Genomic DNA, 15,059 nt, shown 5'->3' with positions numbered 1-15,059 from the left:
TTTTTTTGTTAAGAAGAAGGACGGGTCCCTGCGCCCCTGCATAGATTATCGAGGGCTGAATGACATAACAGTGAAGAATCGTTATCCGCTTCCTCTTATGTCTTCAGCCTTCGAGATCCTGCAGGGAGCCAGGTTTTTCACTAAGTTGGACCTTCGTAACGCTTACCATCTCGTGCGCATCAGGGAGGGGGACGAGTGGAAGACGGCGTTTAACACTCCGTTAGGGCACTTTGAATACCGGGTTCTTCCTTTCGGCCTCGCTAACGCTCCAGCTGTCTTTCAGGCATTAGTCAATGATGTCCTGAGAGACATGCTGAACATCTTTGTTTTCGTTTACCTTGACGATATCCTGATTTTTTCACCGTCACTCCAGATTCATGTTCAGCACGTTCGACGTGTCCTCCAGCGCCTTTTAGAGAATTGTCTTTTTGTGAAGGCTGAGAAGTGCTCTTTTCATGCCTCCTCCGTCACATTTCTCGGTTCTGTTATTTCCGCTGAAGGCATTAAGATGGATCCCGCTAAGGTCCAAGCTGTCATTGATTGGCCCGTCCCTAAGTCACGCGTCGAGTTGCAGCGCTTTCTCGGCTTCGCGAACTTCTATCGTCGTTTCATCCGTAATTTCGGTCAGGTGGCAGCCCCTCTCACAGCCCTTACTTCTGTCAAGACGTGCTTTAAGTGGTCCGTTTCCGCCCAGGGAGCTTTTGATCTCCTCAAGAATCGTTTTACATCCGCACCTATCCTTGTTACACCTGACGTCTCTAGACAGTTCATTGTCGAGGTTGACGCGTCAGAGGTGGGCGTGGGAGCCATTCTTTCTCAGCGCTCCTTCTCTGACGACAAGGTCCACCCTTGCGCGTATTTTTCTCATCGCCTGTCGCCGTCGGAACGTAACTATGATGTGGGAAACCGCGAACTGCTCGCCATCCGCTTAGCCCTAGGCGAATGGCGACAGTGGTTGGAGGGGGCGACCGTTCCTTTTGTCGTTTGGACTGACCATAGGAACCTTGAGTACATCCGTTCTGCCAAACGACTTAATGCGCGTCAGGCGCGCTGGGCGCTGTTTTTCGCTCGTTTCGAGTTCGTGATTTCTTATCGTCCGGGCTCTAAGAACACCAAGCCTGATGCTTTATCTCGTCTCTTCAGTTCTTCAGTAGCCTCCACTGACCCCGAGGGGATTCTCCCTGAGGGGCGTGTTGTCGGGTTGACTGTCTGGGGAATTGAGAGGCAGGTAAAGCAAGCACTCACTCAAACTCCGTCGCCGCGCGCTTGTCCCAGGAATCTTCTTTTCGTTCCCGTTCCTACTCGTCTGGCCGTTCTTCAGTGGGCTCACTCTGCCAAGTTAGCCGGCCACCCTGGCGTTCGGGGTACGCTTGCTTCCATTCGCCAGCGCTTTTGGTGGCCCACCCGGGAGCATGACACGCGTCGCTTCGTGGCTGCTTGTTCGGTCTGCGCGCAGACTAAGTCCGGTAACTCTCCTCCTGCCGGCCGTCTCAGGCCGCTTCCCATTCCCTCTCGACCGTGGTCTCACATCGCCTTAGATTTTGTCACCGGACTGCCTTCGTCAGCGGGGAAGACTGTTATTCTTACGATTGTCGACAGGTTCTCTAAGGCGGCTCATTTTATTCCCCTTGCTAAGCTTCCTTCTGCTAAAGAGACGGCACAAATCATCATCGAGAATGTTTTCAGAATTCATGGCCTTCCGTCAGACGTCGTTTCGGACAGAGGTCCGCAATTCACGTCTCAATTTTGGAGGGAGTTTTGCCGTTTGATTGGGGCTTCCGTCAGTCTCTCTTCCGGCTTTCACCCCCAGTCTAACGGTCAAGCAGAACGGGCCAATCAGACTATTGGTCGCATCTTACGCAGTCTTTCTTTTCGCAACCCTGCGTCTTGGTCAGAACAGCTCCCCTGGGCAGAATACGCCCACAACTCGCTTCCTTCGTCTGCGACCGGGCTATCTCCTTTTCAGAGTAGCCTCGGGTACCAGCCTCCGCTGTTCTCATCTCAGTTCGCCGAGTCCAGCGTCCCCTCCGCTCAGGCTTTTGTCCAACGTTGCGAGCGCACCTGGAAGAGGGTCAGGTCTGCACTTTGCCGTTATAGGGCGCAGACTGTGAGGGCTGCTAATAAGCGTAGAACTAAGAGTCCTAGATATTGTCGCGGTCAGAGAGTTTGGCTCTCCACTCAGAACCTTCCCCTTAAGACCACTTCTCGCAAGTTGACCCCGCGGTTCATTGGTCCGTTCCGTATTTCTCAGGTCATTAATCCTGTCGCAGTTCGACTTCTTCTTCCGCGATACCTTCGTCGCGTCCACCCGGTCTTCCATGTCTCCTGTATCAAGCCCGTTCTTCGCGCCCCCGCTCGTCTTCCCCCCCCCCCCCCCCCATCCTTGTCGAGGGCGCACCCATCTACAGGGTCCGTAGGATTTTGGACATGCGTCCTCGGGGCCGTGGTCATCAGTACCTAGTAGATTGGGAGGGGTACGGTCCTGAGGAGAGGAGTTGGGTTCCCTCTCGGGACGTGCTGGACCGTGCGCTGATCGATGATTTCCTCCGTTGCCGCCAGGTTTCCTCCTCGAGTGCGCCAGGAGGCGCTCGGTGAGTGGGGGGGTACTGTCATGTACTGTCATGTTGTGTCTTGTTTCTGTCCTTTCCCTTCACCCTGTCTCCCTCTGCTGGTCGTTGTTAGGTTACCTTTTCTCCCCCTCTTTTCCCCAGCTGTGCCTTGTCTCCTCCTAACTACCTCGTCACCCCTTTTCCCACCTGTTCCCTTTTTCCCTCTGATTAGTCCTCTATATCTCTCTCTGTTTCTGCTCCTGTCTTTGTCGGATTCTTGTTTGTGTTGTTCATGCCTGAACCAGACTATCGTCATGTTTGCTGCAACCTTGTCCTGTCGGAACCTGCCGGTCCATCCGAGCCTACGTTTTGTTTTGTTATTAAAGAAGCTCTGTTTACGTTAATTCGCTTTTGGGTCCTCATTCACGCACCGTAACAGAGATAGGACAAGACTAACTACCAAGTCCGTGGAGGAGGTGCAGAGATAGGACAAGACTAACTACCAAGTCCGTGGAGGAGGTGCAGAGATAGGACAAGACTAACTACCAAGTCCGTAGGGTAGTTGCAGAGATAGGACAAGACTAACTACCAATTCCGTAGGGTAGTTGCAGAGATAGGACAAGACTAACTACCAATTGGATATCAAGAAAAAGGGGTAAAAAAAAATACAAATAAAAACATCTCCAGTTCTGAAAATAAGGTGTTGCACCATACTTAAATCTACAGACATGTACATGCACTTTTCATACAGCAGTTCAAAGCAAATGTATACACGTCATCCTGCTCCCTCTGGGGCTCGACGTCGCCGGTCGACAAACCACCGGTCCTGGCAACCCACATTGCGCACACCTGGCAACCATCATTGTACACACCTGCTCCCTATGGTAACGCACACCTGGACTTCATCATGACCCTGATTACTCTCCCTTCAGATAGCCCTCACCAACCTCCGTCATCAGGCAGTATTGGTTCTGTTTTTTGGTTCTGACACTTCTCTTGTTTGGTAACTCTCCATGTTCGTTATTATTAAAACTCACCATCTGCACCTTCTTCCTGACTCCCTGCGTCGTCGTTACAACACAATGTACGAAACATTAAGAACATCTTCCTAATATTGAGTTGCATCCCTTTTGCCCTGAGAACAGCCTAAATTTGTCAGGGCATGGACTCAACAAGGTGTCAAAAGCGTTCCATGTTGACTCCAATGCTTCCCACAGTTGTCAAGTTGGCTGGATGTCCTTTGGGTGGTGGACCATTCTTGATACACACGGGAAACCGTTGAGTGTGAAAAACCCAGCAGCGTTGCAGTTCTTGATACAAACCGGTGCACCTGGCACCTACTATCATACTCCAAAGGCACTTAAATATTGTGTCTTCCCAATCACCCTCTGAATGGCACACATACACAATCCATGTCTCAGTTGTCTCAAGGATTAAAAATCCCTCTTTAACCTGTTTCCTCCCCTTCATCTACACTGATTGAAGTGGATTTAACAAGTGACATCAATAAGGTATCATAGCTTTCACATGGATTCATCTGGTCAGTCTGTCATGGAAAGAGCAGGTGTTCCTAATGTTTTGTCCACTCAGTGTATGTAATATTCTATATCTAATGTATATCCAGTGTCTAATGTAGTGCACCTGTCATATGTAGCCACCATGAAGTTGAGGAGCAGACTGATGGACTGCTCTACGTTGATCTGGTGCACGGTGGGAAGACGCTTGTTGAGCTGGTAGTAGATGGAGGACAAGATGGTCTCCAGTCTAGACACGTTAATCTCTGTGTTGTGGTCCAGTGTGTTCAAACCGCTGTCACGGAACGCCTCAATCATGTTCCACACATCCACCAGGTGCACTGGGGGAAGGAGGGGAAAGATAGACAAAATAATAGATTTCTTCTAAATGAACTAATTACGTTCAAGTGTACCGTATTTGAAACAAACATATGTGACATTGTTGTGTGTACAGTTCAATAAGTTAGGAGAGTAAGATCTTCAGTAAAGGGAACTAAAAGAGGCCGACAGCGAGTACTTACGGTTGCATCTTTTCTGCACGAATCTTAGCTTGCAAGCCGTCCTATAGGTTGACAGTCTGATGACGTCAAAGTTTTGTCCCCCTGATAAAAATAAAAAGATGAATCAACAAACTAACACAACCACACACACACAAAACCCACTGTATGGGGAAGGGGAATGTACTGTACAGTGTAACGTGAATGGCTTGGCTAAGACACAGCAGTGTGAATGATTAGTACTGGTTTTCCTCTGGAGATTTCACTCAGACAGTGCATGATGTGAAGTGGTTCTCAAACGTTTTGGGGCCGGGGACCCCTTTTGTGATAGCAAATTCATCAGGGACCCCTTTATAGTCAGAACACAACTCAAGTAAAAAAAAACAATAGCATACAAGGAGTTGTACTATGACTTTGGCAGTGCTTTGCCGGATGAACCAAGTCTAGGGCCCTGGGAAAGACAATTTTAAAGGCTCTCTCTTGGCATCGTATATACATTTTAGCAGTTTTCAAGCAAATTTAACGCAATGATACACATTTTGTCAAGGGGAATAAAAAGTAAATGTTGCAGCTTTAAAGCTAATACCCTGCAATTCTACACATTTTGCCATGAGGCAGAAAGAAAGCTTTTCCGTTTTAAAGCTAATACCCTGCAATTCTACACATTTTGCCATGAGGCAGAAAGAAAGCTTTTCCGTTTTAAAGCTAATACCCTGCAATTCTACACATTTTGCCATGAGGCAGAAAGAAAGCTTTTCCGTTTTAAAGCTAATACCCTGCAATTCTACACATTTTGCCATGAGGCAGAAAGAAAGCTTTTCCGTTTTAAAGCTAATACCCTGCAATTCTACACATTTTGCCATGAGGCAGAAAGAAAGCTTTTCCGTTTTAAAGCTTAAATTACAGTGCATTTACAGTTGAAGTCGGAAGTTTACATACACCGTAGCCAAATACATTTAAACTCACAATTCCTGACATTTAATCCTAGTAAAAATGCCCTGTCTTAGGTCAGTTAGGATCACCACTTTATTTTAAGAATGTGAAATGTCAGAATAATAGTAGAGAGAATGATTTATTTCAGCTTTCATTTCTTTCATCACATTCCCAATGGGTCAGAAGTTTACATACACTCAATTAATATTTGGTAGCACTGCCTTTAAATTGTTTAACTTGGGTCAAACGTTTTGGGTAGCCTTCCACATGCTTCCCACAATAAGTTGGGTGAATTTTGGCCCATTCCTCATGATGCTGGTGTAACTGTATCAGTTTTTTAGGATCCTTGATCGCACACACTTTCAGTTCTGCACACAAATGTTCTATAGGATTGAAGTCAGGGCTTTGTGATGGCCACTCCAATACCTTGACTTTGTTGTCCTTAAGCCATTTTGCCTTTGGAAATATGCTTGGGATCATTGTCCATTTGGAAGACCCATTTGAGACTAAGCTTTAACTTCCTGAATGATGTCTTGAGATGTTGCTTCAATATATCCACATAATTTCCCAGCCTCATGATGCCATCTATTTTTTTAAGTGCACCAGTCCCTCCTGTGGCAAAGCACCCCCACAACATGATGCTGCCACCCCCGTGCTTCACGGTTGGGATGGTGTTCTTCGGCTTGCAAGCCTCTCCCTTTCTCCTCCAAACATAACAATGGTCATTATGGCCAAACAGTTATATTTGTTTCATCAGACCAGGGGACATTTCTCCAAAAAGTGTGATCTTTTTCCCGATGTGCAGTTACAAACCGTAGTCTGGCTTTTTATGGCGGTTTTGGAGCATTGGCTTCTTCCTTGCTGAGCAGCCTTTCAGGTTATGTCAATATAGGACTCGTTTTACTGTGGATATAGATACTTTTGTACCTCTTGTACCTTTGCTGTTGTTCTGGGATTGATTTGCACTTTTCGCACCAAATAACTTTCATCTCTAGGAGGCAGAACGCGTCTCCTTCCTGAGAGGTATGACGGCTGAGTGGTCCCATGGTATTTATACTTGTGTACTATTGTTTGTACAGATGAACATGGTACTTTCAGCGGTTTGAAAATTGCTCCCAAGGATGAACCAGACTTCCCATGATGTTAAGCAAAGAGGCACTGGGTTTGAAGGTAGGCCTTGAAATACATCCACAGGTACACCCCAGTTGACTCAAATGATGTCAATTAGCCTATCAGACGCTTCTAAAGCCATGACATCATTTTCTGGAATTTTCGAAGCTGTTTAAAGGCACAGTCAACTTAGCGTATGTAAACTTCTGACACACTGGAATTGTGATACAGGGAAATCTGTCTGTAAACAATTGTTGGAAAAATGACTTAAAGTAGATGTCCTAACTGACTTGCCAAAACTATAGTTTGTTAACAAGACATTTGTGGAGTGGTTGAAAAACGAGGTTTAATGACTTCAGCCTAAGTGTACGTAAACTTCCGACTTGAACTGTATGTGAAAATAAAATCATTTTGGGGGAATACAAGAACTATTGAGTTGAAAAATGTATAATTGGTGGAGTAACTGTGGATACCAATATCCTGTGAGCCTCCCAGGCCCATGTTGCCCAGGGTTAAGACCATACATTGTAGATGAATAATATGACATTGTATTGTATTACACCCTGTAAACTTGTTTAATCTGCTGTTGCTAATGTAAAAACAAAAAATAAGAACATATGCATTTGGAGATCTGGCCTCGGACCCCCTGCAGTACCTCTGCAGACCCCCTTTGAGGAATCCCTGATGTAAAGGGGAATGTACAGTATAATGCTTTACTGTGCACAGCAGATTATAACAGTGTGTAAATGAATAGTAATAGTTTGGCCCTGGAGCTCTGTCTACTCACTCATCTCCATGAAGAGTTGTCTCCTCTCCACCATGGCCTTGCCTCGTTTACTGCGTTCTTCTATCATTCTGGGAGGGGGGGGGGGGGGGGGGGGGGGGGGGATACCACAACAGGCAATAAGCACACATTACCTTCTCACTATGTAATTACATCATCATTGTAGATACTATACATTATCAGTCTTCTCTGCCCTCTATCATTCTGAGGAAATAAACCAGCAAGCATTACTACCTTCTCACTCAGTAATTGCATAATTATTGTATACATTAGACATATTACTCTTTTTTAGGGAAATAAACCAGCAAGCATGCATTACCTACTCATTACATACATGTAATGACTATACATCATTGAAACCATTGTATACATTATCAAGGTCCATTATAGCCTTTGTACATTCAAGTTAAAGCAGTAGTGTAAAATATGAATCTAACTGATCCTGTATACTCTATACACTCATCACTCTAAGTATGTATGTATCATATATGGAATGTTCCATAATGTACAACACATACACTCTTAGAGAAAAATGGTTCTTTGGATGTCCCCATAGGAGAACTCTTTGAAAAACCTGTTTTGGTTCCAGGTAGAACCCTTTCTGTGGAAAGGTTCCTACATGGAACCCAAAGAGTTCTACCTGGAACCAAAACGGTTCTACCTGGACCCAAAAAGGGTTATTCAAAGGATTTTCCTCAAAAAGAGTTATAGATCTGTAATTTTTCCATTGAAAGCAAGTCTAAAAAGCGGTAGAGCTGTTCTATGTGCGCTATTTCGATGTTTCCAGTTCTTAAGTTCTGTTTTTGCATCCTATACTTTCGGTTTTGTACACCAGCTACAAATACAATATTTTGGGTTGTTGAAAAATATATTTCACAGTAGTTTAGATGGTACAATGATTCTCAACACATTGGGAATACATTGTCACAAAGTGAAATTAGGCAAACCTTTAAGATATTTAGTAACCAGGAAATGGAGCGATTTCTCCATATTGCACCTTTCAGAAAAATTGAACTTAATCTACTGATGATTTTATCAGATAAAAATCCCAGAGGTATTTATTTACCTGTCGCTGTCTGAATATTAAACAAAGTGAAGCATTAACTGCTGCTTCCCCTGTGGAGAGAAGAACAATCAGAGAGTTAGCTAGTTGGTTCCTTAATATTCTGTGTCTGTTATGTTCTGTAGTAGGATAAGCAATCCTTCCAGACAAAATGGGTTTGACTTTTAACACCCTCCCTTCAAGGACTAAATGAGGGGGGGGGGGGGTTCTTCCTGCAAAGGGGAACACACTTGAGTTCTCCTGCTCTGTCTCTTTATAGTACACTACAGGGCCCATAGGGCACTGGTCAAAAGTAGTGCACTTTATAGTGAATAGGGCGCCATTTGGGGGACACACGTCCTGTCTGTACTCTACAAATGATAATTCTCCTTGGCATCGCCCCTCAGCTAAAACCTGTGGATTAATGGTCCCGAAAGGCAGCCGGGGGTACAGACAGAGGAGACACTTAATGATGATAGACACAGAACACATTACAACTATTCAATGATTGGTTCTGAAACCCGGGAAATGACACGATAGGCTTGGATGGGACCAGACCTGGGTTCAAATACTTGCAGTGTTTCCTCTAGCTTGCCTGGAGTGACAGGTGGATGAGGCTTGCACTGTTGGAACTATTATATTGGTTCAATTCAGCAAGGTAAGCTCAATGAAACCCAGAAAGTATCGGAAATGATTTCAAATAGTAATTGAACCCAGGGTTTGCTTGGCTGGCAGAGGGCTCTATTCAAATACAGTACCGTATCAACATCCCATCAGACCAGCCAGAGATCTTCATCAGCTGAACAGTTGAACGTAAGCAGTCAGTGCTTGCATATCCAATAGCACCCCATTCCCTTTATAGTGCACTACTTTAGACCAGAGCCCTATGGGGATAGCGTGCCACTTCGGGCACAGTCAGTGAAGCCAAGCCAAGGTTGAACCCTCAGGAACTCTGTTGACATGGCCTTTATATGCCTCTCTTCTCACTCGTGTAGCTGGACAGCCATAGTTTCCAGTCCCATAAAGATATTGATATACAGATTAAATATAATAATAATAATCATAATAAATTGTTGTCCACATAATGTGCAAGAAATGGTTGTTAGATAATAGATTATGACATGTAGTAGATAGTATGTAGAATGGAAGAAAACACCAGCTGTGCTCAAGAGGAAAACTAACAGAAGCAAGTCAGCAGTAATTGTACAATGGCCCTCTGTAATATTAAAATACGCAGTAGACCTACTGAAGACTAAGCTTGTCTGAGCGTTTCATATATAGGCAACTAAGACTCTGAATGAGAAAGTGGCTACCAAAACAAATAACTTCTGTTGATATTGAGGAAAATGTCAAACCTTGATTGGCCATTGTGAAATGTAATATACCTTAATAGGATATCAGAGCCTGACTGAACTCTTGTGGGCAGACAAGACATAACATTATACACAATATTTGGTTTTGGGAGGATGACAATATAGTTTGATAAATCATTGAAAGGCTTCTTAAAAATTGCACCTGTAGGCATTAAAAGTCAAGTAGCCTAACGAAGTTTAGATACTATATGTTGGATTATTAGTCACTTCTGAGTACAGTGGTGACAGGCCTGCAGGTGCACAATCATCAAATACCATTAAATTACCGAGGTAAAGACTGATTCAGATTGGACATTCGACTGTAGTTTTCCTTTCGTCCACCAACCACAGTTAGGGACCGTCAACATAGTGACAAATCATTATTTTCAAATTTCAATAGCTCTTTAACCATTAAGCCTAAAAACTTTAAAAACTGGTTCTAGCTAACCCGATGGCATAGACACACATTGCACCCACTGTTTTTTGTTGATTTACATCTCGCACTATTTAAAATGAATTATTTAAATGTAAACAAGGTTCAGAATGTCCACTGTACTATCCTTGTATATTGCACACCCTTTAGGTTTGTCTATTTTTCATCTCACATGATTTTACATAAATGTTTCAAACTTTATCATTTCAATAGCTCCTTGGTAATATGACCTACTGACCTCAAACTACTTTCCAAATGTCCACTCACTGGCGGAAACGGCCACTGCTAGGCATCGAGTGCGGTAACGTCTACTAAGCCATCTTAAGGGTAAAGCCGTGGTTATTATGAAATTGATTGTAGTAATGGTTAGAGGTCGACCGATTAATCGGAATGGCCGATTAATTAGGGCTGATTTTCAAGTTTTCATAACAATCGGAAATCGGTAATTTTGGGCGCCGATTTTGCTGATTTTTTTTTTTTACACCTTTATTTAATCTTTATTTAACGAGGCAAGTCAGTTAACAACAAATTCTTATTTTCAATGACGGCCTAGAAACGGTGGGTTTAACTGCCTTGTTCAGGGGCAGGACGACAGATTTTTACCTTGTCAGCTCAGGGATTCAATCTTGCAACCTTACGGTTAACTAGTCCAACGCTATAACCACCTGCCTCACGAGGAGCCCGCCTGTTACGTGAATGCAGTAAGAAGCCAAGGTAAGTTGCTAGCTAGAATTAAACTTAATCAATCATAATCACTAGTTGACATGGTTGATGATATTACAAGTTTATGTAGCTTGTCCTGCGTTGTATATAATCGATGCAGTGCGCATTCACGAAAAAGGGCTGTCGTTGCTCCAACGTGTACCTAACCATAAACACCAATGCCTTTCTTAAAATCAATACACAGAAGTATATATTTTTAAACCTGCATATTTAGCTAAAATAAATCAAGGTTAGCAGGCAATATTAACCAGGTGAAATTGTGTCACTTCTCTTGCATTCATTGCAGGCAGAGTCAGGGTATATGCAACAGTTTGGGCCGCCTGGCTCATTGCGAACTAATTTGCCAGAATTTTACATAATTATGACATAACATTGAAGGTTGTGCAATGTAACAGGAATATTTAGACTTATGGATGCCACCCGTTAGATAAAATACGGAACGGTTCCGTATTTCACTGAAAGAATAAACATCTTGTTTTCGAGATGATAGTTTCCGGATTTGACCATATTAATGACCTTTCTGTGTATTATTATATTATAATTAAGTCTATGATTTGATAGAGCAGTCTGACTGAGCGATGGTAGGCACCAGCAGGCTCATAAGCATTCATTCAAACAGCACTTTTGTGCGTTTTGCCAGCAGTTCTGCTGTTTATGACTTCAAGTCTATCAACTCCCGAGATTAGGCTGGTGTAACGATGTGATGTGAAATGGCTAGCTAGTTAGCAGGGTGCGCAATAATAGCGTTTCAAACGTCACTCGCTCTGAGACTTGGGGTAGTTATTCATCTTGCTCTGCATGGGTAACACTGCTTTGAGGGTGGCTGTTGTCGATGTGTTCCTGGTTCGAGCCCAGGTAGGAGCGAGGAGAGGGACGGAAGCTATACTGTTACACTGGCAATACTAAAGTGCCTATAAGAACATCCAATAGTCAAAGGTATAAGGAATACAAATGGTATAGAGAGAAATAGTCCTAGAATTCCTATAATAACTACAACCTAAAACATCTTACCTGTGAATATTGAAGACTCATGTTAAAAGGAACCACCAGCTTTCATATGTTCTCATGTTCTGAGCAAGGAACTTAAACGTTAGCTTTCTTACATGGCACATATTGCACTTTTACTTTCTTCTCCAGCACTTTGTTTTTGCATTATTTAAACCAAATTGAACATGTTTCATGGCTCTCAAGAGAAGACAGGCTATGTGCTCACTGCCCACAAAATGAGGTGGAAACTGAGCTGTACTTCCTAACCTCCTGCCCAATGTATGACCATATTAGAGATACATATTTCCCTCAGATCACACAGATCCACAAAGAATTCGAAAACAAATCCAATTTTGATAAACTCCCATATCTACTGGGTGAAATTCCACAGTGTGCCATCACAGCAGCAAGATTTGTGACCTGTTTTATTGTTTATTTCACTTTTGTATATTATCTACCTCACTTGCTTTGGCAATGTTAACACATGTTTCCCATGCCAATAAAGCCCTTGAATTGAATTGAAAGGAGATCCCATTGGCCAATGAACCTGCAAAACGTTTAACGCCCCACTCAGCATACTGTCGACCAATCGCGTTCACGTTGTCATGCCAGGTACCACGGTTGCTAAGCCTATCGTCATTCAACCCCCTACTCAGAGTCGAGGTATGAGTCGATTAATGTGCATATTTTCCTCGAACGTACGCAATGTCAGGATTACAAAGCTATACGATATTACAAAGAACAAGAAAATGATCTCAAATCTCGGAAAATATTTGTAATGTTATACTTTTTGTTGGGTTTTTGAGCTAGTGCCCAAATTACTCCAATTCAGTCCTTGGACACTCCTTGTCCCAGAATGCAACGCGCGACCCATTGACGACGTCTGGGCAACGTACACAATGGACGTGAATACAATTCCAACGGAGTGTCCTATCTCCTCAAAGTATCTGTGGCTCGGGGCAAAAGGCCTACTATCTAGCTGCTTTAGTTCGTTAACTAGCTAGTTATTTTCATGAATGGAAGTTCGATTTTAATAGGAGAACAACACGTGGCTGCCTAAGTAATACCATTGCTAAGAATATTGACAATTATTGTAGTTTCTGCTCATTGTTTTCAGGCTGTTTACATTGAGTGTTAACTAGGTACCCCCAATAAGTTGCTAAAAACATCTGCATCAAAGATATGTGAGTGACTTTGTCATACTGCAAACCGAAGTCAACGCAGCAGAGAAATAGCCTACCTCCAGTTTCCAAACGGTCATCAATGTTGACAAAATCCTTATTTATTCTGCATTTTGACTAGCTAGGATTAATTATATGCAACTGTTTGAGATATGGCTGGCAGAAGCTGCAGGATCAATCTTTTCTCCCCGTGTCTGGTTGCATGTCTGGGAGAATGTTGCACTACTTGGCTAACATTTCAGATTCTCACACAGACGTTGTCCCATTCGATCGAACAAATAATGGTTTATTACCAACACGGTACTGTAAACACATCGTGGCCTGCGTGTGCTTGTTTGCAGACTTTTTGTTTCACTTTGACAGTGCTACAGACCATAGTGCTTGCGCATGCAAATTCAGCGCACAAGACAGTCTAAAATATAATTTTGTTATTTGACTCTTCAAAATAAAAGCTTATTTGACACGTCAATTAGTGTTATTTGAGGTATATATTTTTTGTCCAACCCAAACTGCGCTCCATAGATGACGGTGATGATCACCTATCATCAAATGCCAAACGGCCTGGGCTATATCATCTGCATTATTAGGCATATCAGCGTTTTTAATATAATAAGGTCAACCTAAACGAAATGCAAATACATAGGTGATATTAGGCCTATCGCCAAGCATTACGTCATTCCACGGGTTTCATTTGCAAAGAATGAACTCAAGCGCATCAGCCTCTATAGGAGCATCACAGCACACACTAAAATAATACACGTGTCAGTTGAATAACGCAGTGATATATCTATCGCACCTTGCCGAGTAGGTAGCCTAGCTAATGACAACATCATTTTAAGTGAGTCAACATACGGAGGACTAGGGCTTATAGGGCTCGAAAGGCGAAAACATCATCCACGCTCTCGGTGACGAATCATTAGCTTTACAAAACTTTATGCGTCTCAGATCTGGAAGGAACCGAACGACCTACGCGGCCATATTGCTGTTTTAACTCTCTATTTACATTGTTTCCGCAATATGAGATTGTCGTGTGATGCATCTTAAAGGAATATGCGAAATGATAATGTACCCTAAATATCTACCCTAATAAATGTGTAGTAGCCTAATTTAGATGTGCCTTCTCCACTCTATAGGCTATTTAAATGATAATTGTACATACAATTAGCCTTACCAGCTTGAAAATCACGCCAGTGACGTTAATAGCATCAACATCAGATGAAGAGGATATAAGTAGTCAGGATATTTCCTTCGTGAATCATCGCTGCACTCAGTCTCACCTGTCTGTCCGCATTCGTTCGTTATTGCAGTCCGAGCAATGCAAAACGATTGATATTATACAAACACTGTACCATATCCAGTGCGTTTCCTGTTTCATAGCCTACGACTCAGAATTACGGTGGTGGCACAGATAGAACAATGAGACACATATTTCACCGGATGTATAATTGTGAAGCATCCGGTTGGCGTTTCCAATCACTACCAAATATGGTGATGAGAGGAAGCCCGGTGGTTGGCAGTAGGAGCCTTTGCCAAAGTCTCTAAAAATGCCGCTGTTTAGGGCGAATTTAGTTACTGCACACGCGCACTTCACACAGTATGAACAGTCTAGAACGCACAAATAGAATCTCACTAACTCGTGCTTGGCTCTGCCCACTATGATTCATTGGAAACGACAGGCTCTGGTCTATCTTGTGTTAGTTGTAAACATCTTCGGTGATGGCGTCTCATAAAAATGTACGAGCGCCGCGCTCTCTCCTCAGCATCATGAACAACCGAACACCCGAATAATTGTATGATATATGGGATAGTCAGCAGGTATGCTACAACATTCTAATCAACAATATACTTTCTCTGTAGCATATTTTTATCATGTGTAATATGGAAACAACATGCATCTGAACTGGGGATTGTATCTCTTCTTAGTGGAGTGTGAAAAAGATGAGGCAAGTGTAAA

At 43.2% G+C, this 15,059-nt stretch overlaps 1 protein-coding gene across 4 annotated transcripts in view; it reads right to left on the bottom strand.

Moving 5' to 3' along the window:
• Positions 1-14,498, bottom strand: part of LOC139383308 (dystrobrevin beta-like) — a 66,039-nt gene extending 51,541 nt beyond the window's left edge. For 2 of the 4 annotated variants that reach the window (XM_071127786.1, XM_071127787.1), the window contains exons 1-4: positions 14,277-14,498; positions 7,391-7,458; positions 4,585-4,665; positions 4,191-4,404 (exon numbers count right to left, since the gene is read on the bottom strand). In XM_071127786.1, coding sequence (XP_070983887.1) covers positions 4,191-4,404; positions 4,585-4,665; positions 7,391-7,457 — 362 coding nt within the window. In that variant the 5' untranslated portion in view covers position 7,458; positions 14,277-14,498. The remainder of the gene's footprint in view (positions 1-4,190; positions 4,405-4,584; positions 4,666-7,390; positions 7,459-14,276) is intronic. The other 2 variants (XM_071127789.1, XM_071127788.1) reach the window with 1 other exon arrangement.
• Between the last annotated feature and the right edge of the window lie 561 nt (positions 14,499-15,059).

Source organism: Oncorhynchus clarkii, chromosome 25 (genome assembly GCF_045791955.1).
Source record: "Oncorhynchus clarkii lewisi isolate Uvic-CL-2024 chromosome 25, UVic_Ocla_1.0, whole genome shotgun sequence".
Taxonomy (NCBI): domain Eukaryota; kingdom Metazoa; phylum Chordata; class Actinopteri; order Salmoniformes; family Salmonidae; genus Oncorhynchus; species Oncorhynchus clarkii.
The sequence above is the reverse complement of the archived record's forward strand: the minus strand, read 5'-3'. Positions and strand labels throughout refer to the sequence as shown.